The sequence below is a fragment of the Chelonoidis abingdonii genome, chromosome 11 (assembly GCF_003597395.2).
Source record: "Chelonoidis abingdonii isolate Lonesome George chromosome 11, CheloAbing_2.0, whole genome shotgun sequence".
Classification (NCBI taxonomy): Eukaryota; Metazoa; Chordata; order Testudines; family Testudinidae; genus Chelonoidis; species Chelonoidis abingdonii.
The window spans coordinates 41,826,916-41,853,947 of record NC_133779.1 but is presented as its reverse complement, the minus strand read 5'-3'; the positions used below and the strand labels follow the sequence as shown (position 1 = coordinate 41,853,947).

The 27,032-nt window shown below is 53.5% G+C and overlaps 3 protein-coding genes across 3 annotated transcripts; all 3 read left to right on the top strand.

Annotated features, from left to right (window-relative positions):
- Window positions 1-1,238: 1,238 nt before the first annotated feature.
- Window positions 1,239-7,083, top strand: KXD1 (KxDL motif containing 1). Its single transcript, XM_032782811.2, is given in 6 exon segments — window positions 1,239-1,309; window positions 1,311-1,434; window positions 1,964-2,076; window positions 3,791-3,943; window positions 5,146-5,192; window positions 5,720-7,083. Coding segments are annotated over 6 exon segments (744 nt in total). The 3' UTR covers window positions 5,956-7,083.
- Window positions 7,084-10,581: 3,498 nt separating this feature from the next.
- UBA52 (ubiquitin A-52 residue ribosomal protein fusion product 1) lies at window positions 10,582-14,466 on the top strand. Its single transcript, XM_032782813.2, has 5 exons — window positions 10,582-10,668; window positions 10,878-10,999; window positions 12,121-12,207; window positions 13,469-13,571; window positions 14,244-14,466. Exons 2-5 carry the CDS (start codon window positions 10,897-10,899, stop codon window positions 14,335-14,337), a joined length of 387 nt encoding a protein of 128 aa, XP_032638704.1. The 5' UTR covers window positions 10,582-10,668; window positions 10,878-10,896; the 3' UTR covers window positions 14,338-14,466.
- A 6,339-nt stretch (window positions 14,467-20,805) lies between these two features.
- On the top strand, window positions 20,806-26,367 carry REX1BD (required for excision 1-B domain containing). Its single transcript, XM_075070957.1, has 5 exons — window positions 20,806-20,892; window positions 22,271-22,353; window positions 23,745-23,949; window positions 24,703-24,791; window positions 25,496-26,367. The coding sequence occupies exons 1-5, from the start codon at window positions 20,821-20,823 to the stop codon at window positions 25,566-25,568; spliced, it is 522 nt and encodes a 173-aa protein (XP_074927058.1). The 5' UTR covers window positions 20,806-20,820; the 3' UTR covers window positions 25,569-26,367.
- The last annotated feature ends 665 nt before the right edge of the window (window positions 26,368-27,032 follow it).

Sequence of the window (27,032 nt, the reverse complement as noted above, 5' to 3'; positions counted from 1 at the left end):
GCCAGTAGCAAAAGAGGATGAAATTTCCTTTCCTTCTTACAGTCTGTGATGTTGTGCATGCACACACAGACACACACACACACTCTTTTGGTGTGAGTAAGATGGATGAAATTTCTATTAATGACAGATCCTTGATTTAGTTTATTAAGGGGAAAGAGTGCTAAATGAGGCCCTGTTTTTAGAAACTGTGGAAGACAAATGAAAAGAAAGCAACATTACAGCTGGTCTGCCTATCTGTGCTGGCAACAAGTCTGCCTTGTCTGATTTATAAGTAACTTTGAGGCTTACTGCAAACGGAGAAAAAAGTGAAGCAATAATTTTCCTGAAAAAGCCCTGCCAGCTCTAGTACTTTTTCTGAGAAATGACTCACAGAGACTTGGGAACTTTTCTCTTCGTGCTTTGTGCTGGCAAAAAAGCTTGAACTTGGACCAGCCTGTGCACTGACCGGACCTTATATGAAGTAGGAAAAATTGCTTTGATTTTATTCCAGTCCACTGGGCTCAACCTGTACTCTGCTCAGCCATCTGTCTTTGATTTAGTTTTCTGGTGATATACGAGAATGTACAGCTCCCAGAGAGCCTCGTAAATATTTCTCTGTCTGTGTAGTTACCCCAGAGCCCTTCTGGTAACATTAATTTTCTATAGCCTCATCCCTGAGGAAATTTATCTCTAGGGATGGGAGGGCACTTATGTTATCCATATAGCTGAGGGGGGTCACATGAACTTGAACTGTTACCTACTGGGCCAGGGTCCCTACAACATCACGGCCAGTTTCCATGCTCTGCCAGAGTCCCCACGGTGCCCATGATCACACAGGCACTGAGGAGGGGAGCTGAGGGGGGGTGTTGTAAGGGGGGCCTCCACTCATAGAGCCAATGGGGGGGGCTGTGGGGGACTCCCCTTGGGACACTGGGGGGAGGGGAGCTGAGGGGGCTCCCCTTGGGTCACTGGGAGGGGTGTTGTAAGGGGGGGCTCTGCTCATAGAGCCGCTGAGGGGGCTCCCCTTGGGACACTGGGGGGGAGGGGAGCTGAGGGGGCTCTCCCCTTGGGACACTGGGGGGGTATTGTAAGGGGGGGCTCTGTTCATAGAACCACTGAGGGGGGACTGAGGGGGCTCCCCTTAGGACACTGGGGGGGAGGGGAGCTGTGGGGGGATCCCCCATAGAGACACTGAGGGGGAGGGGCAGTGGCGGCAGGTTCCCCGGGGGTGAGGGGATTCCTTGCAGCACCTCACGCACATGTACGTCCTGACGCGAGGGTCACGTCGTACGCGTGACCTCCATCCCGGAAGTGAGCTTCTAGCCCGCGGTTCGCGCTTGCCTCGGCTCCTCCGCGTCCGGTGCCGCTGCCCCACGGAGCCCCCTGGCCGGGGCGCCGCGTCCGTTATGTGAAGGCGGCGGCCCCAGGCTGGGCGGGGGAGAGCGGCCCGTCCAGGTGCGCGGCCTCCGGCTGGGGAGTCCGGGGGCCGCGGCTGCCATGGGGCGGGGCTGGGGGTCCCCATCCAGTGGGGTCCTGCAGGGAGAGGGGTTCCCTGGGCGGGGCCCGGAGGGAGAAGTGGGGACAGCTGAGGCCCCCGGGGAAAGGAGCGGGGCTGGAAGGGTCTCTAGCCAGGCACGAGCCCTTTCCAGACGGACACATCGCTAAAGGGTCCACATTTCCGCCTTGGGTAGGCGGGGCAGCACTTTACCCCGCGAGCATCTCTAGCGGGATGAGCTCTTGCTCTCGGGGGAGGGTGAAGGGCTGCAGGGGCTAGCGAGCAGCTTTGGTCTCATTGCTGCAGGTCTGGCTGGTCCGGTAGAGATTCTGCTCTCTTCCTGCCTCAGGGATCTGACTGTTGTGGAAAACAGCTTGAGGGTGTCTGCTGCTGCTGTTAATTGTTGCACGGGCCGGTGGAGGAAGCTGCTTTGTATTTTTATGAGCTGCCCTATGAACTTCCCCTCTGTATCTGTATCCCTTCCTGCAGGCTGCAGTGTACAGTAAAATGGAGCCCACAGCCTCCGGTGTGTTTTGCAGCAGGGTGCTAAGTATGGTGAACTCTGAAGACGTGAACGCCATCATTTTGGCTCAGAAGAATATGTGAGTGACGTGGAATCTTATCAGCCAAAAAACCCTGCTGTTCTGTCCAATAAATATACAAATGTCCTTCTAATTGTGTCACGGACTCACAGATCATGCCCACTCGTGGCCCCATGCGGTCCATGGGGGGTGCCCCTTTCGGTGAGACAGCCCTTTTCAGGGATCCACTCTCTCTCAGGGTCAGGCTCCTCCACCTCCTGGAGCTGCACCTCTCTGAGCCTTAGCACATCTGTCTCTCGCCGTGGGCCCCCTCAGGGAGTCCCCTCACTCTGGAACCCCCAGGCCTCCACCCCCAAAGGGATTGATGCAGCCCTGTTTTCTAGACAAGAGCAACTCTCAGCCAACATAAAACAGGAGGGTTTATTGAGAGTTGAACACAGCACAGGAAACTCGCAGGGTCTCAAGCCTGGCCTCCCTCAGCCCAGCATATCCCAGTCCCCCTGCATCCAGGTGGGCTCTGCCTGCTCCCCTTCTCCAGCCCCCTGCTTCCCAGTTGGGCCTCCAATATCCCGGTCCCAAGCCCCACCTCTGTCCATTGTCTTCTCTTCAGGTAAACAGGGTCATAAACAGGAAGGCCTGGGTCTCCCCCCCCTCTCAGCCCTCCTCTGGCTGGAACTGGCTGGTCAGGTCACCAGGGTCCTCTCTTCACAGCCCATTGTCCTCCCACTGGCCAGAACTGGCTGTGACTCCTGAGCTGGGCCTCCAGGTCACTAGTCACCGATTGCAGGGGTCTCCATCCTCCAGGCCATTGGCCAGGGTCCAAAGTCCCTCTCCAGTGTTCTGTAACAACAAACTCCCTCTCCCCTCCCGTCATTAAACCAGTAAGGCCCGGGGACACTGAGTCCCACCCCGTGTGCATGCAAACCACTGGAAAACCCCAAGAAACCCCCCCACACTTTGTCGCAGTTAGTAATTCATAGAAACTGAATGATTCAATGGGGTTAGGATGTGATACAAAACCCCTGGTCACTACTTCAAATCTGTCCTAGGTTGCCAGTGAGTAACTGACAGCTGTTCTGTTCAGTGCCTGTCAAAATGAGTTGCAAGGTCTTCGTTCAGTTCCTGGTGGGCATGTATCTGGGCTGCAGAAGAGAAGGTTACATTTGCCACTTGTAGGCTGCCCTAGCTGAGAGATCAAAACGGAAAGAGCTGATCTTTCCAGGGCGTGGGTGAGCCACTTTGTGGTAATGGAAGCTTCCTCAATTGCTGGTGCTTTGTCAATTCTGGGAATAAACAGAGGCCTTTAGTCTGCAGTTCTGTCAGGTCAGCACCATTCTTAGTGCTGAATTCATTTCCTTTTTTAAACAAATTGTAAATATTAAGAAAAGTCCATCCGGCACATCTTAGCTGATCTTCATGTCTGTTCTCCCTCTTGCTGCTGCTTCAGACTCCTCAATTCACTTGTTTTGAATTCTTCCCTCCAGCCCCAAATTTCTTGACAACTTTCCTGTCAGGAGAAATAGTCAATTAGACTCTGACTGATTTCACTAGGGTTTTGCCAAGGGTGGAATTTTGCATGCCAAAGTTTTCTGGGCAGGTTTGGGGCTTTAATCACTTTGAAAGCTTTTCAAGGTGGGGAAAAGAAGGATATCATTTTCTTTCTGACTTTTGTGGGTTTGTGCATGTTTTGATAAAATTGTGAAGAATCTTACCTGGTGTGCTTTATTTTTAGGAAACTCATGGACAAATTTCCCATGTTTCTTCCTCACTCTAGGCTCGATAGATTTGAGAAAACCAATGAGATGCTGCTCAACTTTAATAATCTATCCAATGTACGCATGCAGCAGATGAATGAAAGGTTCCTGCATCACACTAGGACGCTGGTGGAAATGAAGAAAGATCTAGATAGTATATTCCGAAGAATCAGGTGGGTTCTGGATTCAGGATCTGGGATGCTGCGTCTCTCTACAGTGCCTCCTGTTGGATGATAGAGGAAGGGCCCTGAGAGGATTCCAAGGGTGTCCTGCCCTGCTTTCCCTGTCCCAGACAAGGTTACTGAGACACAGTGACCTCTGTACAGCACCGCAGGAGGGTCACAAAACAGCAGAATGGTGACTAACAAACACGTTCAGAAGGGGAGTGAATAAAAGGCATAGGTTGCTTTTACTCTGCAAAAGAAACCAATGTGAGAGGAGGAGGGATGTGGTGCTTTCCATAGTACATTGGGTGTCAGGGCTCCTGGCTTCCAGTCCTAGCTCTGCCACTGACCGTGTGACTGATCAAGCTACTTCACCTCTCCATGCCTCTGCAAAATGGGGATAATGCAGACCCACCTCACAGGAGCCGTATGTGGCTTAATGCTTATGGGGGTGTGATATTCTTGGGTAATAGGCTGTAGAGAAGGTTTAAATATTATTTAAAAACTTCTGATTTCAGTTCTGGGGACAGCCTTGTCTTTGCTAAGGTGGAGGTAAAGTCATGAGACTGTCGAGTCTGCGCAGTAGTAGAGTATTTGTTGATTTGTAGTGAATTACTTTATTTAAAAGCTCTGGGGCGGGGGAGTGTTTTGGCCCCCTTACTTATCAGTGCATGGAGAGCAGCAGCAGGTGCCCCGGTCATATGGTGGGGAGGTGCAGCAAGCAGACAGTCCATGAAGAGACTGGGAGGCTGCTGGAGCCATCAGGTGTCCTGGAGCTGCTGCTCCTTGGTTGGGGTGCATGACACATCTCAACGCAGCAGTGCCCCATTTCCAGGGTGGGAAGGGACCTCAGGCTCCCTGCTTGCAATGGGGTTTAATAAAGTGCTTGAAGGGAAATGTCCCCTTGGGGAACATCTGGCAAGAAGAGATGTGGTCAAGACTGTATCACTTCTCTCCTCACATCTAGCCTTTGTTCAGCAGCGTCCAGAGCTCAGGAGGGCCTGGGATTTCTGTTCCTGCGACAGCATGAACGAGCAGTGCAAGGGCATTTTATCTTAATCCACTTAAAGGGTTCCTGCAACAAAGCTTGTTCTGCTGAATACTTGGCAGCTCTTTCGTTGGAATGGAGGGGGGCAAAGGGTTGTTAGATATATTTATGTACTTTGTTAAAACTCAGCTCTCTCTTTCTTCTCCCTCCTGCCCCCTTACAGGACCCTGAAAGGGAAGCTGGCCAAACAGTACCCAGAAGCTTTCAGCAGTGAGTGTCTCCTTGTTATTCAATCTGACTTACAGCCTTTATACTGGCTTCCTTCCACTCTGATAAATCAGGACTTCTGCTTACTCTAGAGTCCCAGGGCATCCGAAGTTAAAGAGAGAGGTTGTTTGGGCCAGGGGCTGGCAGCTTGCAGTGGGGAGTCTCTAGTAAACACCTCTGTGTTACCCAGTGAAAGGTGGCTGTGTGTAGGGACAAAGCTCCAAATGGCTGCCAAGTTGAGTGCACATCACAGCAGAAGAGCTGGCAGGTTTTTTGTTACTACAATAATGAGCAGCCGGAGTTTTTTGAAACAGAAATTGTAAGTTCTAGCACTCTTGAGTCCTTCCTGAATCCATTTGGGTGGTGTTTGAGGATTCCTTCTGCACTCATCTGTTTCCTCTTGCTGATACCTGTACCATGTCTTCTTTACCCTGGGTAGCTGGAGCAGCTTATGTGGCAGATACCTGGAGTCCTGTCATCTTTATGCAGATAGAATAAACAGCCAAGGTAAATTGTCTCTCTCCTTTCAGATATTCATGAATCTCCAATTCTAGAAGACGATGATGATTTTGACCTTCTTCCAAAAAGCACGGCCACCACCATTGCTACCTCTGAGCAGAGCACAGAGTCTTGTGACACAAGCCCTGACATTATTTCTCCAACCATGAGTCAGGATTTTGAGGATTTATCACAAGGCCAGTATGATTCTCCAGCTGTAAATGGACAGAGTCTAACAGATGATGAAATGGCCAATGAGCTGGACTAACACATACTAAAAACTAAGGCATCAGCTGAATCAGCTGTGTGGACTGTGGAGTGCAACCAGAGAATCTCCTGTCCTCTATTTATATATCTGTGTTTCTTTGGCCATATATTTTTTTGTGGGGAGAGGGAAAGTGAAGGCTGAGTGGAGAGGAGCCCATCCCATGGTATTAAAACTGCCATTTTAATGCAAACGTCAAGTCTGGATATGGCAAACGTGCAAAATGTTTGGATTAAAATGATTCTCGTCTGTTCTTGTTTGTGTGTTCAGGGGAGAGCAGTAAACCCAAAGTTCAGCTTTGATCGTTAGTTTCTGGACAGAGATCGTCTCAGAAGAGCACTCGAATGGCTTTTGTTTACTTTTCTTAAATAATTTACTTTGTTTTACACAGAAATCTTGAGGCTCTGTAACTTACAGTGCATGCAAACCCAGCCTATAGCCTCCTTACTGGCATGAACAAATATCTCTCAGCTGTGGCTCGCAGGAGCGTGTACTTGCAAAACAACAGCAGCTTGCTTTTTGGGGTCGTCTCTGCCTTCTGAGAGGCCTGCCTGCACTACAGGGCCATGTAGCTAATTAAGATATGCTAATGATTTCTCTAGCACCTGCAGAACCTCTTTTCCCACACAGTGGCAAGAACCTGAAGTCCTCTTTCCTTAAGTGCTCAGCTGTCCTGTGCCGCAGCTCGGATTTTCATGAGGGAGTCTTTCATAACTGCACTTACATTGCTTAATGGAGATCCTTGAATGGAACAGTTTGACAACTGCTGTGGCTGTACCTTGCTCTCTGTTAGTGTTCATCATATGTTAAATTATCAGATAGTTTCTTTGGGTAAAACTTTTCATTTTTCAAAGAGTGATAAAGACGCTGTACCGAAATGTCTGCTTCTTGTCTGTTTTCACCTGACTTTGTCAATGTCTGTGTTACTGTATTGCTGAGAGCTAGGGTGGTAATAACTAACCCTGTGTAAACCTAGGACGGAGGGGAAAAGTGCCCTCTAATCCTCAGTGGTTGGGATCAGCATATCTCCAGAAATATTATAGTGAAAAAATATTTTTGTATAAGATGTTTACAAATGCTAGACGAAAATAACCACTAGAGACTCCGTTAATAAAACATCCATCCAAACCACTTCACGTTCCTTCTTTATTAGGTGGAATTTGTGCATGAATGCTCTAACTTCCAGTCATTAGAGGTGACATTTGGTTTCTCTGATAGCTGTAGTGGCTGTAACTCTTTTAGCCTATCACATAAGGGACATAGGAGTGAGCCTAATTATAGAGATGCGATCACTACACCATGATTAAGAGTGTGAATTTAAATGAAAATAGGAGCAAAATAGGTGAGCTTTACTGGACAAAGCAAAGGCCAGATTTTGAGAGCAACTGAGGGAAGCAGGTCAGTGCTTTATGAATCTGCCTTTGCTCCCAATTCAAAATATTTAATAGCAGTGGCCAATAGCACCACTAAATTAGCTATAGCACAGCGGTATATATTGCTTTAGGCAAATGAGGATCCTGCACAAGGTTCACAACCTCAGCCCTGGATTTTATAGCCAGATACAGAAAAGTGGCCATGTTGGTGGAAACTAACACTTTAAACTAAAGCTTCTTTGTTTTTAAAGTGAATTAGTGTTGGTGCTACATACATTGAGAAAGCATTCATTGCTGTAGAGCTGGGGTCTGCCCAGGCATGTGAACAATGCATACTGGGAAAGTTACTTCCAGAAGTTAGCAGAAGTGATCAAAGGCTTTCCGGTAAATGAGAAAGGAATGTTGTTTAATACTGGGAGAAAGAAGCAATGCAGACCAGGAATGAGTAACAATGACAAATGGATATGAGACAAAACCCCAACATGCTGTGAATTCTGCCCTGGACAAATGCTTGGTGCGTTGGTGGGGAGATTTAATCCCCAAACACTGAAGCTGTTTCCTGGGTCAGTGTGTCACGTACAGCTGGTGTTAAGCCCCAAACACAATGCAGAGTCCTGTAGGTATTTTATCTACCTCTGAGAACATCTTACATTTTGGCAGCAGCTCTACAGTACCTGATGCTGAGAGAGCATTTTGAACTGTCCATGTGCATGTGTAGCATGTGGGTATCACACGGAATCCTAGAACCGGAAGGGACCTCAAGAGGTCATCTAGTCCAGTCCCCTGCACTCATGCTAGGATTATGTATTACCTAGACCATCTCTGACAGGTGTTTGTCTAACCTGCTCTTATAAATCCCCAATGATGGAGATTCCACAACCTCCCTAGGCAATTTATTCCAGTGCTTAACCACCCTGACAGTTAGGAAGTTTTTCCTAATGTCCAACCTAAACCTCCCTTGCTGCAATTTAAGCCCATTGCTGCTTCTCCTGTCCTCAGAGGTTAATAAGAACAATTTACCTCCCTCCTCCTTGTAACAATCTTTTACATACTTGAAAACTGTTATCATGTCCCCTCTCAGGCTTCTCTTCTCCAGACTAAACAACGCGTTTTTTCATCTTCCTCACTAGGTCTGCTTTTCTAGCCTTTATCTTTTTGTTTGCTCTTCTCTGGACTCTCCAATTTGTTCCAAATCTTCCTGAAGTGTGGCACCAGAACTGGAACATACTCCGTTGAGGCCTAATCAGTGCGAAGTAGAGCAAAAGAATTATTTCTCGTTCTTGCTTACACACTCCTGCTAATATTCTAGAATTGTTTGTTTTTTGCAACAGCGTTACACTGTTGGCTCATATTTAGCTTGTGAAAAGAATAGTACTTGTGGCACCTTGGAGACTAACAAATTTATTGTAGAATAGCTTCATGGCCTACAGCTCACTTCATTGGATGCATGTAGTGGAACAGAAGGAAGATAGATATTATATACAGGGACATGAAACATAAGAACGCTGTACCGGTCAGACAAAGGTCCATCTAAGCCAGAATCTGATCTGACAACTGTGGCCAATGCCAGGTGCCCCAGAGGGAATGAAGCTAACAGGCAATGATAAAGTGATCTCTCTCCTGCTATCCACTTCATCCTCTGACGAACAGAGGCTAGGACACCATTCTTTACCATCCTGGCTAATGCCATTTATGGACTTCACACCATGAATTTATCCAGTTCTCTTTTAAACACTGTTATAGTCCTAGCCTTGCACAACCTCCTCAGGTAAAGAGTCCACAAGTTGACTGCTGTGCCGCGTGAGGAAGAACTTCCTTTATTTGTTTAAACCTGCTACCTATTCATTTATTTGGTGACCCCTAGTCTTATATTATGGAATAGTAAAATAACTTTTCCTTATCCATTTTCTCAACTACTCATGATTATAGACCTCTATCTATCCCCCCTTAGTCCCTCTTTCCAAGCTGAAAAGGCCTAGCCTCTTAAATCTTCTCTCATATGTAACCCTCTCCAAACCCTTAATCATTTTATTTGCCTTTTCTGACCGTTTCCAGTATATCTTTTTTGAGATGGGACAACCACATCTGTACACAGTATTCAAGATGTGGGCGTACCATGGATTTATATAAGGGCAATAATATCTTCTCAGTCTTTTTCTCGATCCCCTTTTTAATGATTCCTAACATCCTGTTTGCTTTTTTGACTGCTGCTGCACACTGTGTGGACATCTTCAGAGAATTATCCACGATGACTCCAAGAGCTTTTTCCTGACCCGTTGTAGCTAGATTAGCCCCCATCCATATTGTATGTATAGTTGGGGTTACACCCATTGTTTCATGTTCCCTGTGTATATATATATATCTTCCTTCTGTATTTTGTCCTTATTGAATTTCATCCTATTTACTTCAGCCCATTTCTCCAGTTGGTCAGGATTATAATTCAAAATGATCTGATTCTCCAAAGCACTTGCAACCCTCTCAGCTTAGTATCATCTGCAAACTGTGTAAGTGTGCTCGCTATGTCATTATCTAAATCACTGATGAAGATATAGAACAGGACTAGACCCAGAACTGATCCCCGCCGGACCCCACCCGTTATGCCCTTCCAGCATGATTGTGATTCACTGATAACTACTCTCTGGGAATGTTTTTCCAGTCATTTTTGCACCCACCTTATAGTAGCTCCATCGAGATTGTAGTTCCCTAGTTTGTTTCTGAGACGGTCATGCTAGACAGGATCAAAAGCTTTACTAAAGTCAAGATGTAGCACATCTACCACTTCCCCCCCATCAACAAGGCTTGTTACCTGTGAAAAAAAGCTCTTAGGTTGGCTTGACAGGATTTGTTCTTGACAAAGCCATGCTGGTAGGTAACACCTTACTATCTGCTGGTGTTTGCAACCTGAATGCTTCATTGTCTGCCCCATTCTCTCTCCTGGCACAGAAGTTAAGCTGACTGGTCTGTAATGCCACCTGATTTGCCCTTCTCCAGGAGTCCGTCCTCCTCCCGCGGCTCGGCTGTCTCCTCAGGCGGCCCCTCGGCGCCCCAGGGTGCAGTATTGGGGCGGGGGGGTGGGGGGTTAGACACGTGGGCGCACAGCCCAGCCCCGGACCCCGCCCCAGCCCCGCGCTGACTCCGCCCCCGGAGGGACTCTCCTGCCCGGGAGCTGATTGGTGCGGAGCTTGAATAGGGGCGGGGCGCTGGTTATGACGCAAGAGATAAAGTGGGCGGGGAATCTATTATAATCCTGCGTGCGTGGGGCGTCTGACGTACAGCCCGCGTGCGCTGGGCTGTTTCCGGTTCCGGGGGAGGCTCTTTCTCTTCTCTCCAGCGAGGCGGCGGGGTGAGCGGCGTGGGGCCCGGCGGGTGGGGCTGGGCTCGGGGGAGCGGCGGGGGGGGCAGGGCTGCGGCCCGACTCTGCAGCCGGGCCGGCCCCCCCGCACGGTGGCCGCTTGGCCCGCTGGGGGGGACCAGTGCGGAGCGGGGGTGGGCCGCGGCCCGGACTCGCCCCGCGGGCTGCGGCTGGCGCTGAGCGGCTGTTGGCTCTTGCAGGGGTCACGCGCGCGCCAAGATGCAGATCTTCGTGAAAACCCTGACGGGCAAAACCATCACCTTGGAGGTGGAGCCCAGCGACACCATCGAGAACGTCAAGGCCAAGATCCAGGACAAGGAGGGTAAGGGGCGGAAGGACGCAGGGGCTCGCTCGGCTCGAGGGCAGGGGCCACAGTTGGTAAATCTGGGGCAGTCAGTGCCCGTCCCCTGCACCGCCTTTGGGGGCCCTAATGTCTCCTTGGCAGCTTTACTCTCCAGTGGGGTCTGGACACACCCCCTTTATCTAATATGGGGGGCTGGCCCCTGCTCAGAGACCCGGGGGGGCGGGGGGCTGGCCGTACTGGGTCTCATCTGTTTTGATCCTGTCCTCTTTGTCCACCTCCGCTCCCCTGCTGTGCCCCAGGTCACAGATGAGGGGACAGCTGGGCCACATTTCAGTCAGTGGTGGTGTTGTCAGTGTTGGAAGTTGCAGTTTCTGTGACAAAATTGTGGTCTCTGACCTCTTTACAGCTTTACAAAGAATGGTCCCTGACATACCTTCTGTCTGAGCTCTTGGGCTCTGCACTCCTGAAAAAGGGTGGTGGGTAGATCAGATGAATGCTGTTTACCTACCCCTAAAATGCAACTGCGAAGACATGGTAGCAGTTAAACACCTGCACAGCATTGCTGCACATAGGGCTGTGCAACTAAGTGCCCATGTGGTTCAGAGTGGGGTTCTAGCCATGATGGTCCCAGGATGTTAGAGCGGCAAGATGGATGAGGCAACTTTTCTTGATCCAATAAAAGATACTGCATTGCCCATCTCCTCTCTCTATTTGGTTCTGCGGCAAATTAAAAAAAAGTTTAGTTTGACCCAAAACATGTTTTGAAACTTTTGGTGAAAAGTTTTTTGTCAACCAAAATATTTTGTTTAACTTTTGAGGAAATTCCAAAACAAAACTGAAATGTTTTACCTCTTCATTTAGGAAGTGGCAGACTTTGTGAATTGTTTTGATTGACCCAAATCTGCATATTTTTTTTGGTGAGAAGGTTTTGCATAAAAATGTTGTGGAGTTGACACGAGTGCCACCACCCCAGTAGTGCTAATGAAGACCTCCTTATGCTATGCTACAGCAGATCACTTCCATCAGGTCTGCTGCCTCCCTGTAGTATAGTGCCCCATGGGTCATGGTTTGTTCTTCAAATAATCTCAATGTGATGACGACAAAAACAATTCTGTATTCCATGCATGGATGTCTTGTAGGTATCCCTCCTGACCAGCAGCGTCTGATCTTTGCTGGAAAGCAGCTGGAGGATGGGCGTACCCTCTCAGACTACAACATCCAAAAAGGTATCGTTTGACAGCATATTACCACTGTAAAAGACTTGGGCTCAAGTGTAGTTGCTGAACAGTAGCTTAAAGAACCACTAGTGGAAACTCAGCTCTTTCTGCCTGCAGAAGCTATCGCATGGTGTCTTCTTCAAGCACTGGGGAATACTGAAGTGAATTCACATCTCAGAAAAGGATTTCAGGGTCATGGTGGATAACTTCTATAGAATGAGTTTGATACAATGAGGAAGCTAAGAGCAAATGTCTTGACAGTGTAAGTAGGGCAATAATGACTGGAAGTGTAGTGAGGAGTGGTGTGACATCAAGTGTTAATAAGATGGTTATTGGGATACTGTGTCCAGCTCTGGTATGAACATGGACTGGAATCTCTTCAGAAAAGAGTTACAAGAACAAGGCATTGTCTTGGAGAGCCTGCAACTAAACAAGCTCAGTCTATATTAGATTATAGGTTAGATTATCTCAGGGTGGTTGAAGGTTAGATTATCTCAGGGTGGTTGAAGTACCCACATGAGGACTAAACTTGATAGCAGTGGGCTCTAGTCAAGGCATAACAAGATCCAATGAGGCTAGATAAATTCAGACTAGAAATGAGGTGCACATTTTTTAGTGGAGTGTAATTAACCATTGGAGCAAATCATCTAGTGATGTGGATTCTACATGTGCAAGTCTTTAAACCACAATTCATAAGTCGCTTTACAATGTGTGTCATCTCAACTGGAAGTTGTGGTCTTGATGCAGGAACTACCTGGTGAAACAGTCTGGCCTGTGATGTATACAAAGTTCTTCTAGATCACAATGGGCCCTTCTGGCTTTCAAATCTAAGAATTTGAGGTTTCATGTAAGATGCTGTTGCTGTCTTCTGTGTCTATAGTGTATGGACTCTTAGAAATGGCTTTGAAAAAACTGGCTTGGTGGTGTTCACCACTATCCATAGATGACCTGGGTTTGTGGGGTTTAGGCTGTGACACCCGTACAGTGTCATAAGAACAATAAGGGGGGCCCAGGTGTCTAAAGAACTGGAGAGCTTGTCCCATTTGCCTTTCGGATATTGCCAGGAGGGAGGGTTGGGAGAGCCATGACAGTCTGGTTCTGCAGTGGGAATTGAGTTAATTTGGGGTTGAGACTGAAACCACCAGAACTGATGTAGTCACTTTTCTGTGGCAGTAGCACTTGGAACCTGGAGTCCCATTGTGCTCAGCCCTCTGCAGACAGTCTATGTGCCAGCTCTGAAATGCTGCTAACTTGGTATTTCTACTTTCAGAATCCACTCTGCACTTGGTGCTGCGTTTGCGTGGAGGCATCATTGAGCCTTCCCTTCGCCAGCTTGCACAGAAGTACAACTGCGACAAAATGATCTGCCGCAAGTATGTGCATCTTATGCAATAGACTCAGCATTACAGCCTCTGGAGGGAGTGTAGCCGCTGCCCTCCGGGAGTGAACAGCTTTGAGCAGCATTCTTACATCCTTGTTTGTGCTCTGATGTGTGGTGGATATCATCAGGTGATCAGTGGGCTAGGAGGCAATTGGTAATGGAATCTGTCATAGAATAGACTGCTCTGTCTTTGGCCTAAAGAGCCTGAGGAGGAGCTGGGCTGAGTAGCTAACTGCATTGGGCAACTACAGCAGTATCCTGGCAGCTTTAACACCTTTTACCTGTATCAATCTCCTAACCTTCAGTCACTGGGGCTGGGAAGGGCCTGCGATGGGTCACCTTGCCCATTCTGCGTGGGAAAGAAGAGATGCCATTATTCCTCAGATTGGTGGGTGTCGCATTCTCTACTGCACTGGTAGCTGTTCATTAAAATTTCTTTGCATCACAAACCCAGAAGGCTAGAACAGATTTACATTTGTCCTTCCTATATAATTTAAACTGACCTCATTCTCTTCAGCTGCATATTCTTCCCGTTTGCTGCCTCTAGTACGTATGCTAGTAGTGTTTACAGGGGAGTTGACTGGAATCTTGCCATGTGAGGCAGAGCCTCTTCGGAGTTCCCAACCCCCAGAAGAATTAACCACTGTTCTTTTGCCTGTTTCAGGTGCTATGCCCGCCTGCACCCTCGTGCTGTTAACTGCCGTAAGAAAAAGTGTGGCCACACCAATAATCTGCGTCCCAAGAAGAAGGTCAAGTAGAGGGAGCTACCTGTCTTCAGCCTGTGTGGCTGTGCGCTGTTGAATTCAAGTTGGGTAGTCAGTCTGCTGCAATGTAGCTTGGTCCTGTGTGAGGCAGGGTGTGTTGAATAAATCTACTTCCAGTGCTCAGCCATGCATCTGTCATCTGTCATTTGTCCTCTGCCCTCTTATCTGCACAGTTGCTGTCACATACTTTAATGCATGATCGTCTCTGCATATCCTGTAAAATGTGTTCTCACTGCATGTCTTTTCAACATGAAATGTAGGGCTTGATTGAGACACTTCTCTGCCAATATTCCTGTACAATAGAAACAGAATTCAGGAGCTAAGTCCATGGAGTGTATAATTTGCTAAAAGCACACATCAGATTCAAGATGATACCTATTTTCTTGTTGGTTTAAAGGGAATAGCCTCTAGGAATAGGTTGAAGATTTCTGTGGCTAGTTTACACCATCCTAAAGTGGCAATCAGGGTTGCACCAAAACCTGTTCTGGTGGCTGGGGAGGGTGAACCCTGGGAGATTCCAGACCCCAGTGGTTGGAATAAAAGCCCAGCAGTAGTGAAGCAGCAGCTACAGTACTATAGGGGCAGCACTGGGAAGACAGCTTGTTCCTCATCTCCATCCAGAAAGGACCATGTCAGTTGGGAAGAGGGGAAATGCTTTTCCTCCTACCAAAATAACTCACCGACGGGTAAGAGGGGGCAGGAGAGAGTTAGCCTCTTCCCTTGTGTTCTAAGTGACTGCCCCTTGGAATGGACAGATCCTGGTGCCACACTGAAAAGGCAAACTACATGGCAAAGCAACAGAACAGAGCTTGGTGCCATCCTAGTGAGCTGAAAGCCTGGACAATCCATTTGGGGAATTGTTTGCTCCAGTTCAGCACAAGCTCCTGCTCAGATGTACTAGTGCCTGGCTGGTGGCTGGAGTTTGATTTGAGCTTGACCCTAAATCAGCTGCCCTTGTAAGGAAGGGGGGTTTACTAGCCCATTGTGTCTGAGAGGGGCTTTTACTCAAAACACAGAGATAAAGGGTAGGAATACTTGTGGCACCTTAGAGACTAACAAATTTATTTGATGAAGGGTGTTTTCTAGAATGAAATGCAGGTGGAAGGTTCCTGGTTTAGCTCTGCCAACATACCTCATGCCTGGCCTGTGATCTTGTATATGAGAAGAAACACCATGAGAGCCCCCCACTTCATGGCCACTTGTTACCTAGGTCAGGATTTGAACTTGGCTAGTGCACAGTACAGCTCTGAGAGATATAGTATTCTAGTTCCTAGCTCAGAAGATGGGGGTCATGGAGCTGAGTGAGTCTCCAATTCTAGAACCCAAAAGAGCAGGTGTAGACACCTTGTTCTAAATGAGGAAATATTTTACCTCTGCTCTGGGACTTTTCATACTAGTCTCCAACATCAGCTTGTGTGAGCTTTAGCCCAGCAAAATCTGCATCAAGGCTCCACTGCAGGAGGCTGCCCTCTGGTTCAGGTGACTGGGAATGGCAGTGTGGGCTCAGGAACAAGATAGGGTTAGGAAATGGGATACCTAGTCCTGGGTCTGCTGTTGTCTCTTGGCTGAGTCCCCCCTGTAACATGGGGATGATCCTAAGCTCCCAGTGAGAGCTAATTGAGTGTAAGTTCTGTGGCATAGGGACAACCTTGTTCTGTTCCTGCTCTGCATGTCCAGGTAGAACAGCAATATAAATAGTGATCTAGCTCAGAGGTTTTCAACCATTTTCTTTCTGTTCCTCCTTCCCCTGCTATAAAAACTCCACCGCCCACCTGTGTCAACTGCATAGGAAAGTCCTGGGTTGGCACGGGGGGCATACCAGGTAGGGCAATTGCCCCAGGGGCCCTAGTGAAGCCAGGGGTGGTGAGTTGTATGGGCCTGTGGTGCCCAGGCTCCAGGAATATTCAGGGCTTGGCTCCACCAATGTTCAGAGCTGGGTCTCTGCCCCAGCCCTGCCTGTGGCCCCTGCACACAGGGGTGGCTCCAGGCCCCAGCCAAGTGCGTGCTTCCGGCAGCATGCCACAGTGGGTGCTCTGCCGGTCGCTGGTCCCATGGCTCTGGTGGACTACCTGCAGTGGGTCCATTGGTCCCACGGCTCCAGTGGACCCTCTGCAGGCACGCGCAGGAGGCCCACCAGAGCCACGGGACCAGCAGAGTACCCCCCGCAGCATGCTGCCATGCTTGGGGCGCCAAAATGTCTAGAGCCGCCCCTGCCTGCTGTCACAGAGTCCCCGGGCAATGCTCTGGAACTGCTCCCCGCAAAGCCAGTCAGGACTTTGGGGAGCCTCCTCTCATTTGGAGCAGACTTTTTTAGGGCAAGAAGTTCACACATCTTCACCTGGGTCTCTCCTTGGAGCATTCAGCATCCTCTGCCTCTCCCTGCGCTTCCCACAGCGAGCCCACCCCAGCGGGGTCCGGGGGGGGCCACAGGGTCCTGCACCCCCACTTTGCAGTCAGACTTGACTCTCAGCCAGCCAGTATCACAGAGTTTATTCGATGACAGGACAGGGTCCAAACAAAGTTTGTAGGCACCGCAAACCGGACCCCTCGGCCGGGTCCATTTGGGGTCAGTGAGCCAGACACCACGTCTGCCCTCACTCTTCGTCCCCAGCAATCTCCAGACTAACCACCCCCTCCACCCCTCCTCTCTGCTCAGCCCCTTTCCCGGGCCAGGAGTCACCTGATCCTTTGTCTCCAACACCTTCAGCTGGCACCTTTGCAGGGAGGGCCCAGGCCATCAGTTGCACAGGAGACAGAGTGCCAGCATTTAGGTGCACTGGCCTTTGCTCTGCAGCAATCACACACCCTTATCCACCACCTAGATACTTAAGAACTGCCATGGGAACACTGAGGCACCACACAGTATTCAGAGCAACATTAAGAACAGTCCAGTTCGTCCACCTGCTGTCCCCAGGGTGATTTAAAAGGGCCTGGGGCACCCACCACCACCGAGCTCAGGCAGCTTCCGCCCAGCCTCGCTCCTAGGCCCGGGGAGGTGTCTCTGCCGCTCCCCCTCTGGGTGCCAACTCTGGGCACCCCCAGAAATGATACAAACCTGCCACCGGGCTGAAGCTACATTGCTCAGGCTTCAGCTTCAGCGCCTGGAGCCCGTGCTGGCGGGACCCCAGCCCTGCTCGCTGGGGCAGTTACCGGGCTGCACCCGTGCTGGGCTCCCGCCCTGGCCCGGCCCGCCCTGAGCTGCAGGCCCTCCCTGCTGCGCGGGGCGGCGCCGGCCGGGGGAGCCTGGGCCTGGCTGAGCCTCCTGCCATGGTGAGCGCGCTTTCCCGGGGGGTGCCGGGCCGAGCCGGCCGAGCCGCTTCCCGCGGGAGGGCGGGCAGAGCCTGGCCGGGCCGGGCCGTTTCCCGGGGGGGGCCGGGCCCGTTTTCCGGGGGGGGGCGGGCCGAGCCGCGTTCCCCGCGGAGGGGCGGGCAGACCTGGCCAGGCCGGCCCGTTTCCGGGGGGGCCTGGCGGGGCCGAGCCGCTTTCCCCGCGGGAGGGCGGGCAGAGCCTGGCCGGCCGGGCCCGTTTTCCCGGGGGGCCGGGCCGAGCCGCGTTCCCCGCGGGAGGGGCGGGCAGAGCCTGGCCAGGCCGGGCCCGTTTTCCCGGGGGGGGCCTGGCGGGGCCGAGCCGCGTTCCCCGGGGGGCCCCCCGCTTCCTGGTCGTGCACAAGGAGGAGGCTGCAGATTCGCTTGGTAGCTCGGAGCCGGGGGCGAGCGGGGGGGCTGGTTTCTGCCCCTTCGCGGGGCCGGGGTCGCAGCCTGAACCCCTCCGCCCCGGATGCCGGGCTCGCCGTTCCTTAGCGCGCTCCTGGGGCCGAGACTGCCCCCATCCCGCCCCGGGCTTGTGGGTCTGGGCTGGGGGCTGCACACACGCAGGGTGGTGGGGATAGGAGGGGGCTGGGACTGGAGCCGGGTGGGGCAGAGGGGAAGTGACTGAGGTGAGCATGCCAGGCGCTGTCAGGTGAGGAAACCCGTCTATACAGCTCCTCAGCCTGCCCCGGGCTGGGCCCCTTCCCACTCTTCGGGGCAGGAGCCTTGGTCTGTGCTGAGACCTTTCTCTCCCTTCCTGGGTTCCTGACTTCAGCGGAGGCTCCCCAGTTGTGCCCCCAGCAGAAGGCTCAGGAATGCCAGCCCAGTTAAGGGGACCTACCCATAGAAATGGCCCTGTGTTGAGAGTCAAAAGCTGCAGGATGTGTCTGGTCCACCTGGCCTGTCTTCATTCTTCTGCCACCATTTGCCATCAGTTGGGTCGGTTGTGACAATGGCTCTTTACTGAGCTGACCTGTCTTAACCCTTTCCCCTTCCACTGGTTCATTTACATCACGAATAGCCCAGGGATAATGTTTCAAAGGGAGTAAATACAAAAATAAGATTCTTTAAAAATGAGCAAACAAACATGTTTTTCCTCTCATAATTCACAGTCTCAGCAGGGCAAGAGCAGAGCTGGCATCTTTGTGATGCGAGTTGGTGCTTTGTGGCTGCAACTCAAAGCTGCAAAATCCCAGGTGGAAGCTCAGTTTCCCCCAGCAGCCCTCCTTGAAATAAAATTGAGACAAGGGACCAGGGCCAGCGCAACCCATTAGGCTATTTAGGTGGTCACCTAGGGCACTAACATTTGGGGGGCAGCGACCACAGTGGCTGGATATTCGGCTGCCGCGGTCGTCAACGCCATTTTGGGGGCGAGACCCTCCGCTGCCTGGAGCGCCAAAAAGGCTGCCGGTGCTCCTGCGAGGGATAGAACAGGAAATCCTTTCCTCACGTGTGCAGGGTCCCTGTGGGACTCCCTGCCACAACATCACTCTGAGACCAGGAGTTTAGCAGGAGTGAGAAAAGGGCTTAGGCCTGAATGTGGATAACTAGATCTGTGCTCCTCTCCTACTCCTGCTGGAGTTCTGTGCCAAAACATTAAAATTCTGCACACAATATTTTAAAATTCTGCATATTTTGTTTGTTAAAATAATGCAATTATTAACAGATACTTTAAACTGTCAGGGGGGTAGCCGTGTTAGTCTGGCTCTGTAAAAGCAGTGAAGAATCTTGTGGCACCTTATAGACTAACAGACGTATTGGAGCGTGATCTTACACTATAGTACAATGGATGGAGAATGGGAGTGGGGGGCACTGGAGGAAATCCCCAACCCCCCTCTGTCTAATAGTAACATAGCTAATAATGACCCTTTACTTCTAGTTATTAGTCAGAAAATATATGCAGCCATATGCTCAGTGTTACATCACAGGCTACTGAAGACCAGGCAAGGGCTGGGGACTCCAAGCTCACAATTTATACTGGCTACTGACCGTCTCGGGGAAGGTCAGTAGCAAACAGTTCATGGAGCCCATTTTGATAGGAAACTTTTTCAGTCCAAAAATTTAGACTAGTTCTAATCACTAAAGCGCCATAATCATTTCGAAGGTCATACTGTGACCTTTACAATCACTCTGGCCATGCAAGGGAGCCTTAACATTTTTACACCTGTTTTATACTCCTGAGGGAATTCACTAATAACGGGAACAATTCACTAAACAGGCAGGCTGCTACATTCTGCTCTGCCAGAGGCACAATGCCTGCCCCACACTTACCCCGTCAGAAACATCCCAAAGCCCTGCCCCTCTTCACCGAGCGTGCCGCAGTAGGGAGTGAGCACTGAGAGGGACAGAGTGTGTCTCTCTCACACGCATGACCGTCTAGCCCCCTTGCCCCAACAGTGATTTATGTCTCTAGTGGTTACTCTGAGCACCCAGAGCAGCCTGCCTGCGCTGCTCAGGGGGGATGCATGATGGCTCTTGCAGCTCACCTTTGCTTCCCTGTCAGAAGTCATTTTTCTGTGCGGAAGCAAAGAAATCTGTGGGGACCATGAATTCTGCACATGCACAGTAACGGAGAATTCCCCCAGGAGTAATCTCCATGTGAGTCGAGAACATGAATAGCTAGCGCTAGAATAGTAACTATTAGAAAACAAACCCTTATGCTACAGGGCACAAGCCAACCTATGACCAACGGGGTCAGGAGGGATCAGGTCATCCTGTCTCTGCCTGCTGTTCCTTCCCCTGATGCTGCTGGGGCTGGCCCTGGAGGAGAGAGGAATCTGAGCTAGATAGGCTGCTGCACTGCTCCAGTCTGGTGATCCCAAGAGGATGCCATGGCCAGTGTCTGCTGCCACCCTCTCAGGTGTGCACCCTCTAATGCCTCATAGAGCTTGGGCAATGGCGTGCTGGGTGTGGTTTGAGCTCCTCGTGGGCAGTAGCCGTGCATGGAGGATCGTTAGGTCGGAATTTACTGTCCCTATTAATTGGGTGGGATACCGCAACTAAAACGCCAGCCGGCCAGCATGTTGCTAAGACAGCGCTCCCTCCCGCCCACTCTCTGCCTCCCCCAGCCCTCGCCCCATTTGGAAGCAGAGGCGTTAGGGAGCGGAAGGCGCTTTGCTAAGCCCTGGCTTAGAAAGTGCTGGAATTGTGCTTTGGAGACTTGTCAAGCATGCAACCCGCTCGGAAGGTCGCAAGGTCGCGGTGCTGGCTGCAGACGGCGGGGGCGCTCCCGCGGTGCTGGGTGAGATGGTGTGAAACCTCCATCGCCCGGCGAGGGGCTGCCCAGCCCTGGGTGCTCACAGGTGGCTGGGCGGAGCTCGTGGGAGTCCTGGGCGAGGCTGGAGCAGAGCCTCCCAGCTTGGTGCTGGGGGCCAAGGAGTCGCTCAAAGGCGATGGGGTTGGAACTGGAGAGGCCGGCCGGGGGCTTTGCCAACAGGAAAGAGCCTCTGGAGCTGCCAAGTTAGAAAACACAGCTGTTGTGTTGGGGGTTGGAGGCCTTGCCGTGCGCTAGACCCCAGCACGGTGAGAGCTCTGGGGAGGCTCCACGCACGCACTCAGGCTCTGCGACTGCTCCGCAGCTCGGAACAGGCCCATGGAAAGAGGCTTCTGGGAGCCTGTGGAACCTTCTTTTGGAGAGTGAGAGAAACCGGATCTCGCAGCTGCGGCAGCGAGGACTCTGGCCCCAGAACAGCCGACTCTGAGGCCATGCACTCCTCACCGGGCTCCCCACCCCGGCCTCCCTTTGAGGAGCAGCTGCAGCCCCCTGCACCCCCTGCCCCTCTGCCTCAGGCGTGGCATCTGAGAATGGTGGGGAAGTGGGAGTGCATGCAGGGGGTGGCCACAGTCCATGTTGGTCACTGGTTCGAAGCCAGCCCCAGGTTAGAGGGGACAGGATGGTCCCTGGTACTGGGGGAGCCCTGGGGTGCTTTCATCTCCGTGGCCCTGGCTCCAGCCCATCCCTCGGTGGGGCGATGCAATGGGCCCCAGGGAATGGGATATAGAGACATTCCTCGCTACAGCCCTGGGTTCCAGCTTATCCCTGTTTTGGGGCGACTGGATGGTCACAGGGTTAGGAACCCCTAACTCCACAGGGTGGAGGGCCTGTCACCGGCTCCAATCTGGGCTCATTCTGGTGCACTGGCTGGCTTGGGGGTTGTGGAATAGGACATGGGCCCTTTCCCATCCTGCTCCAGGGCAGGGAACTGGCTGGCTCAGTCAGGGAAATGGGACACGGGGCCGTTCCCTTTATGGGGCATGGCTCTGATCCGTCCCAGGGCGGGAGACTGACTGGCTCGGAGGGCCAGGAATGGGGCATGGGGTCTTTTCCCTCTAGGGCACTGATTCCCATGTGGCCCCAGGTCGGCAGTGGCAGGCAGCTGTGACATTGTGGCTGGGGTTAGTGTCGCAGTCCCTGGGTGGGGAGCCCTGCAGTGGGGGAGGAGGAGGTGCCCCATCACCATGCAGTGCCCTCCTGGGGCTGGTCGAGGGGTGGAGGGGCTAGTTCAGGGGGGCTGCAGCAGGGCCTGTCTCGCTGGTTCAGAGCCATCCGGGAGCCCGTTGCCCCAGGGCCGGCGGACGCCCTGAGTTTTACGCTGTCCCTTTCTCTCTCCTGCTGGCAGATGGACGACGCTGTGAAGCTGCTGCTGCACCGCTTTTACACCCTGCAGGGGGAGCGGGTGGAAGCCTATCGGCTCTTTGAGGAGTAAGTGACCCCAAGGCCGGGAAATCCCTGGCGGCTGTGGGCTCCAGCCCTGGTTCCCTCACGTGCCGGATCCCATCCTGTCCTCTGGCCCGGTCGTTCTTAGGGGGATCCGCACCCTGGTGTGTAAGGGCAGGCTCAGCCCCGTTGGAGACACCGATGTGCTGGGGCTGGGTGGGGCTCCAGGGTCTCAGCCTGCATGCAGTGTGTGTTTGGGTGCAGACTCTGCCCTGGCAGACGACGCGGCCCCAGGCCGGCTCGGGCTGGGAGAGCACCCTGTAGTGACTTCTCCTTCCAGCCCCAAAACAAGGGAGGCTAACTCCTGCCAAACAGAGACTTTCAGGCAGATTCTTCCTGCTGCTGGCTCACCCTGGCCGCTCCCGTTATTCCCAGGCACACGTGTGGGGGGTGTCACTCCACCTGGAGGCCTATGCTGGCCCCTCTGCCTGCAGGGCGCCCCAGACTGAGTTTCTGATGCTTCCCGCTGCAGCCTTCTTCCTCTCCCACCTGTGTCCCAGGGGCATTGGAGGGATTCCTGGTGGGGAATGAAACAGGAGGGGAAAACTGGGCCGTCCCCTGCCCCATTGACCTTAAACCCCATGGCTCCGGCTGAGGCGCGTGCTGGCCCCGGGGCCATTCCTCCCTTGCTCCTGTGCATGGTACCCAGTCTCTAATGTTCAGACCTCCCCACCTGGCTGGCACAGGATCCCAGGAAGCAGCAGCTGCCGCTTGCTGCCCAATGCCTGGGCCCGGCCCCCGCACTGGGGCTGAACATCGGCTGGCCAGGGGGACCCAGCACACCAGACACCTGTAGCCCATTTCAGCGGCGGCTGGGAGATGATTTACTCATCCGGATCCAGGCCCTGGATTTTAACAAACAAACCAGCCCCGAGCCAGGCCAGCGAAGGTTAAGCTGTTGGGCCTGGTAATAATCCTCAGTAATGAGCCCTTCCTGAGCACTGGCAGCCAGCGGAGGTACTAGCTGCTAATTCAATAATATCGTGGAAAGGCTGAAGAGGAAAATACCTGAGCCGCTGACTGCAGGGGTCATGCAGAGGGTAGGGAGGGGGGCCGTGCGCCTCTCTGCGGCACCGAGCTGAAAGCAAAGGCTTTGGGGCTACGAGTCCCTGCCTGCAATTTGCTGCGCCTGGAAGTTATTACTGTAAAACCCACAGGCAGGCCTCCATTGTGCCAGGTGCTGCACAGAGAGCCAGGGAGAGACTGTCCCTGCCCCAGGGAGCATCATTACTCCGTTGAGGGGCTGAGGCCCAGTGGCCCATACAGAGTCAGTGGCAGAGCTGGGATTTGAACCCAGGTCTCCTAAGGCCCAGTCCGGGGGGCTCTCGGGGGGGCTCATTCATGTCAGGTGACCAGTTGCTTTGTCTGACTCGCAGGGGCCACCGGGCGTATCTGGGCAGCGGGCCGCACTACGACTTCCTCCGCTACCGGCAGCTGGTCCATGAGATCACACTGGCCTTCAGCGGCATCTCCCGGGAGATCCTGCAGCTCAAGGAGCAGCTCCAGACGGAGCACGGGCGGCCAGAGCTCGCTCAGCACCTGTCCAGGGTCCAGCAGAAGGAGAAAGACAAGCTAGAGCTGGTGAGAGGCCCTGTCTTCTCCCCTTGGGCTGGGGTCTTGGTTTACTCACAGAGCAGGTGCAGTGCCAGCGTAGGATCCCCGCCCCCACCCTGTAGGGCCCCTCCTCCCCCATGAACCATCCAGCCTTCAGAGCCCCATCAGGCAAGGGGGCCTGCTGGTGCCCGCTGTGGGGTGGGGTTGTACTGTGGACGCTGCTTCCTAGGGGCTGGGCTGAGCCCTAGCAAACTCATCTCATGCAGCACCCCCCAGCCGTGAAAGGGCAGGAGCTTGCACTCCCGGCTGCTGGGCTACTGTTGTGTGTGAGGCCCCAACCGAGATCAGGGCCCGATCGTGCGGGGCACTGCACAGCCCCAGACCCTGCCCCAGAGAGCTGCCACGCTGAACAGATGAAGTGAGGGAGGCAGTCGTCTCCCCACAGCTACGCGGTAGGTCAGTGGCATTGCTGCTCATAGCCCCGAGGCCCAGCCACAGGGTCACATTGCCCCAGCTGCAGCCTCTGCTTAACTGGGCAACTGAGCATTTGGCATGAGCCTCTGCTCCCATCACTCTCCTGTGCCCGGGGGGCCTTCGGTACAAGGCTGGGGTGAGGTGGGGTCACTCTGAGCCTGAGCCGCCCTGGAGTCATGTGGCGTTGGTGTTATTGTGTGCGGCAGCCTGGGGTAGGGGTTGGGCCCCGAGGTGCCAGGTACTTTGTGTCGCTCTGTGGGTGGGGTTGGTGTCTTCTCCCTCGACTCCGCTGCCTCCCCCTTGCAGACGGCCCAGCTGCAGCTCGCCAGGCAGAACGCACAGGACCAGCCCGGGGTGCCGGCCCACCAGCAGGAGGTGCAAGAGCTGAAATACAAGTAGGTGCCCCAGGGAGCTGGGCGCAGCAGCACCACCCCATTGCCGCCCACGGCACTCTGAATGCCGCACACCTCTGAGCCCTATGGTAGGGAGGGGGCATCGCCCCCTGGCATAGGGGCCAGCGGGAGCCCCCCCATGAAGCCAGGCAGGCATGGCTCCAGCTGAGCGTGTGGCACGACGTGGGGTGAGGGCTGGGCACTCAGCAGCCTTTGGGGAAGGAGCAGTGGGGAAGTTGCACTGGCTGTTTATTTGTGTAGTGTTTTGCATCTCGGACCCTCCAGGCTGGGGGGCGACGGACGTGACCGGCCAGGAGGAGTGGGGGGAGTGTGAGCTCTGGGATGGGATCCACCAAGGGGGCGGTGGAGCGGGCTGGACTTGGCATGTGCTGCGCCAGGCCCTGGCAGCTCCTTTATCATCGCTTTCTTCAAGGCTGGGGCTGGAGGAAGGGGGCCGGGGGGGATGAAAGCGCCTTCCCCAACCGCTCAGCCCCCTCCCCTTCACCAGGGCTGAAGGAGACCCAGATGGTGCCTTCAAAAGCTCTCTTGTTTGTAGGCCCTCTGGATTGTTTAGCGCTGCCGCATGGCTTTGGTGCCGATCAGCCTCTCCCCGGCCGAGTGTTTCATAAACAGCGCCGGGAACGCGAGGCGGCCCAGATAATATGCTCCATATGGCCTTTATTTATAGTTTCCATTCGCTCTTCTAGGCTAATTAAAACCATTGAGGCAATCAGCGAAATTCTCCAGGACCTCAAGTACGATTCGGAAGAAGCCGAGTGATGGGTCTCCCCGTGGGAATGGCCGGAGGAGGCGGGAAGCGCTGGAGGGGCCCAGCTGGGCAGAGCACTGGGCTGCACTGCGGGGCTCTTGCTCACGTCGGGGTCTCGCTCCATGGCGGGATCCTCTCCCCAGCAAACCCCGGCCCTGGCACCCCTGCAAAAGACATGTCCAGGGCCCTCTCTGCCAGGCGGGCAGCGGCCTTTGCAGTGGAGGAGCAGCTTGACGCTGGGCTGTCCCAGCACAGGGGCAGGTTTGCAAAAAGGCTCCACAGCCAGCAGCTCCCACTGGGAACAATGGGGAACCCACTCCCGTGCTTAGTGCAAAGGAGAACCCCCCACTGAGAGCATCAGGAGCTTTGGAGGCTGAGCCCCCTTGACAAGCTTTCCCCTAGCGTCCAGTTCGGTGCTGGGGGGGTGCCCTCAAGCCCGTCGGGCAGGGTCAGCGTGCAGCCTAGACATGGCGCTGTCTGGCCAGCAGGGCTGAATGCCCCCTCCTGCAGAGCCAAGGGCCCTTTGAGTACAGACAGAGCCAAACCTGCAGAGTCGGGGAGGGATCTTCCAAGTGCCAAGGTGGCTGTGGGGGGGTGCTGTGCTCCTAAATCCTCTGGGTGCTTGGGAAAGGCCCCCCCAGTGCAGCAAACGACGGGCTGCGACCTCTTTCCAGTCAGTTTGTTTTAAGAATGAAGCAAAGAACTCTGGCGTTATGGAGGCAGGTAATGTTCTGTGGCGGGGTCTTGTCCTCGCTGACTGAGGCGGCTGCGCTTGTTTGTGGCTCAATAAAAGGCAGGTGAGAGCTCAGAGTCCTGTCGCTGTCTCCTTTGCTCAGTGAGATCCCACAGATGCTGCTGCCAGCCCAGGCTGGTGGTGCCAGGGGCTGCCCAACACCGTGCCCTGGAGGGCCAGGCTGAATGGTGAGAGTGTCCCCTTTTGTACCCAAGCCCCTGGGTCACTCTGGCCACTGGCTACTGTCTCCCCACGGACCTTCCCACGAGCACTGTGCCGGGCACCTCACAGCCCTGCCACCTGGCATGCCTGGGAACGGGCATGCCCCATGCCCCAGCCAGCTGGTCAGATGCTGGGCCAGAGCAAAAGACAAGGTGGGCCAGGCTGTGCCCGTTCCTCCACAAACTCAGTCCTGACCTGCAGGCCCCCTCTCCCCTGGCTCTGCCGAGGCCCCTTGCCATAGGGGAGATGAGTCACAGCCAGTCGTGTGACCGGTGAGTCATGCGATTCAGCCAGGCCCTGGGGAAGATGTGCCCTTTGGGTGGAGCAGAGGAAGGCACCTCCAGTAGCCCTGAGATCCCGGGGTGGGGGGCAGCCCAGTGAGGGAGTGACCTGGGCTGCAGGCCGGCAGTCTGCGCCCAGCGGGGAGGCCTCAGGGGATGTGGGGCGGCTGTGGCAGGGAAGGCTTTTCGCTTTCTTTGTGGCCAGCTGGAGAGGCAGGGCTCAGGGAGCAGCTCTGGGA

What these genes read in the sequence shown, in the direction of transcription:
- UBA52 (XM_032782813.2), top strand. Translation starts at nt 10,897, where the DNA reads ATGCAGATCTTCGTGAAAACCCTGACGGGCAAAACCATCACCTTGGAG. An exon ending in CAAGATCCAGGACAAGGAGG is followed by an intron (nt 11,000 to 12,120) that starts GTAAGGGGCGGA and finishes GATGTCTTGTAG; the next exon opens with GTATCCCTCCTGACCAGCAG. An exon ending in AGACTACAACATCCAAAAAG is followed by an intron (nt 12,208 to 13,468) that starts GTATCGTTTGAC and finishes TTCTACTTTCAG; the next exon opens with AATCCACTCTGCACTTGGTG.
- REX1BD (XM_075070957.1), top strand. Translation starts at nt 20,821, where the DNA reads ATGCAACCCGCTCGGAAGGTCGCAAGGTCGCGGTGCTGGCTGCAGACG. An exon ending in AGAAAGACAAGCTAGAGCTG is followed by an intron (nt 23,950 to 24,702) that starts GTGAGAGGCCCT and finishes TCCCCCTTGCAG; the next exon opens with ACGGCCCAGCTGCAGCTCGC. An exon ending in GTGCAAGAGCTGAAATACAA is followed by an intron (nt 24,792 to 25,495) that starts GTAGGTGCCCCA and finishes TCGCTCTTCTAG; the next exon opens with GCTAATTAAAACCATTGAGG.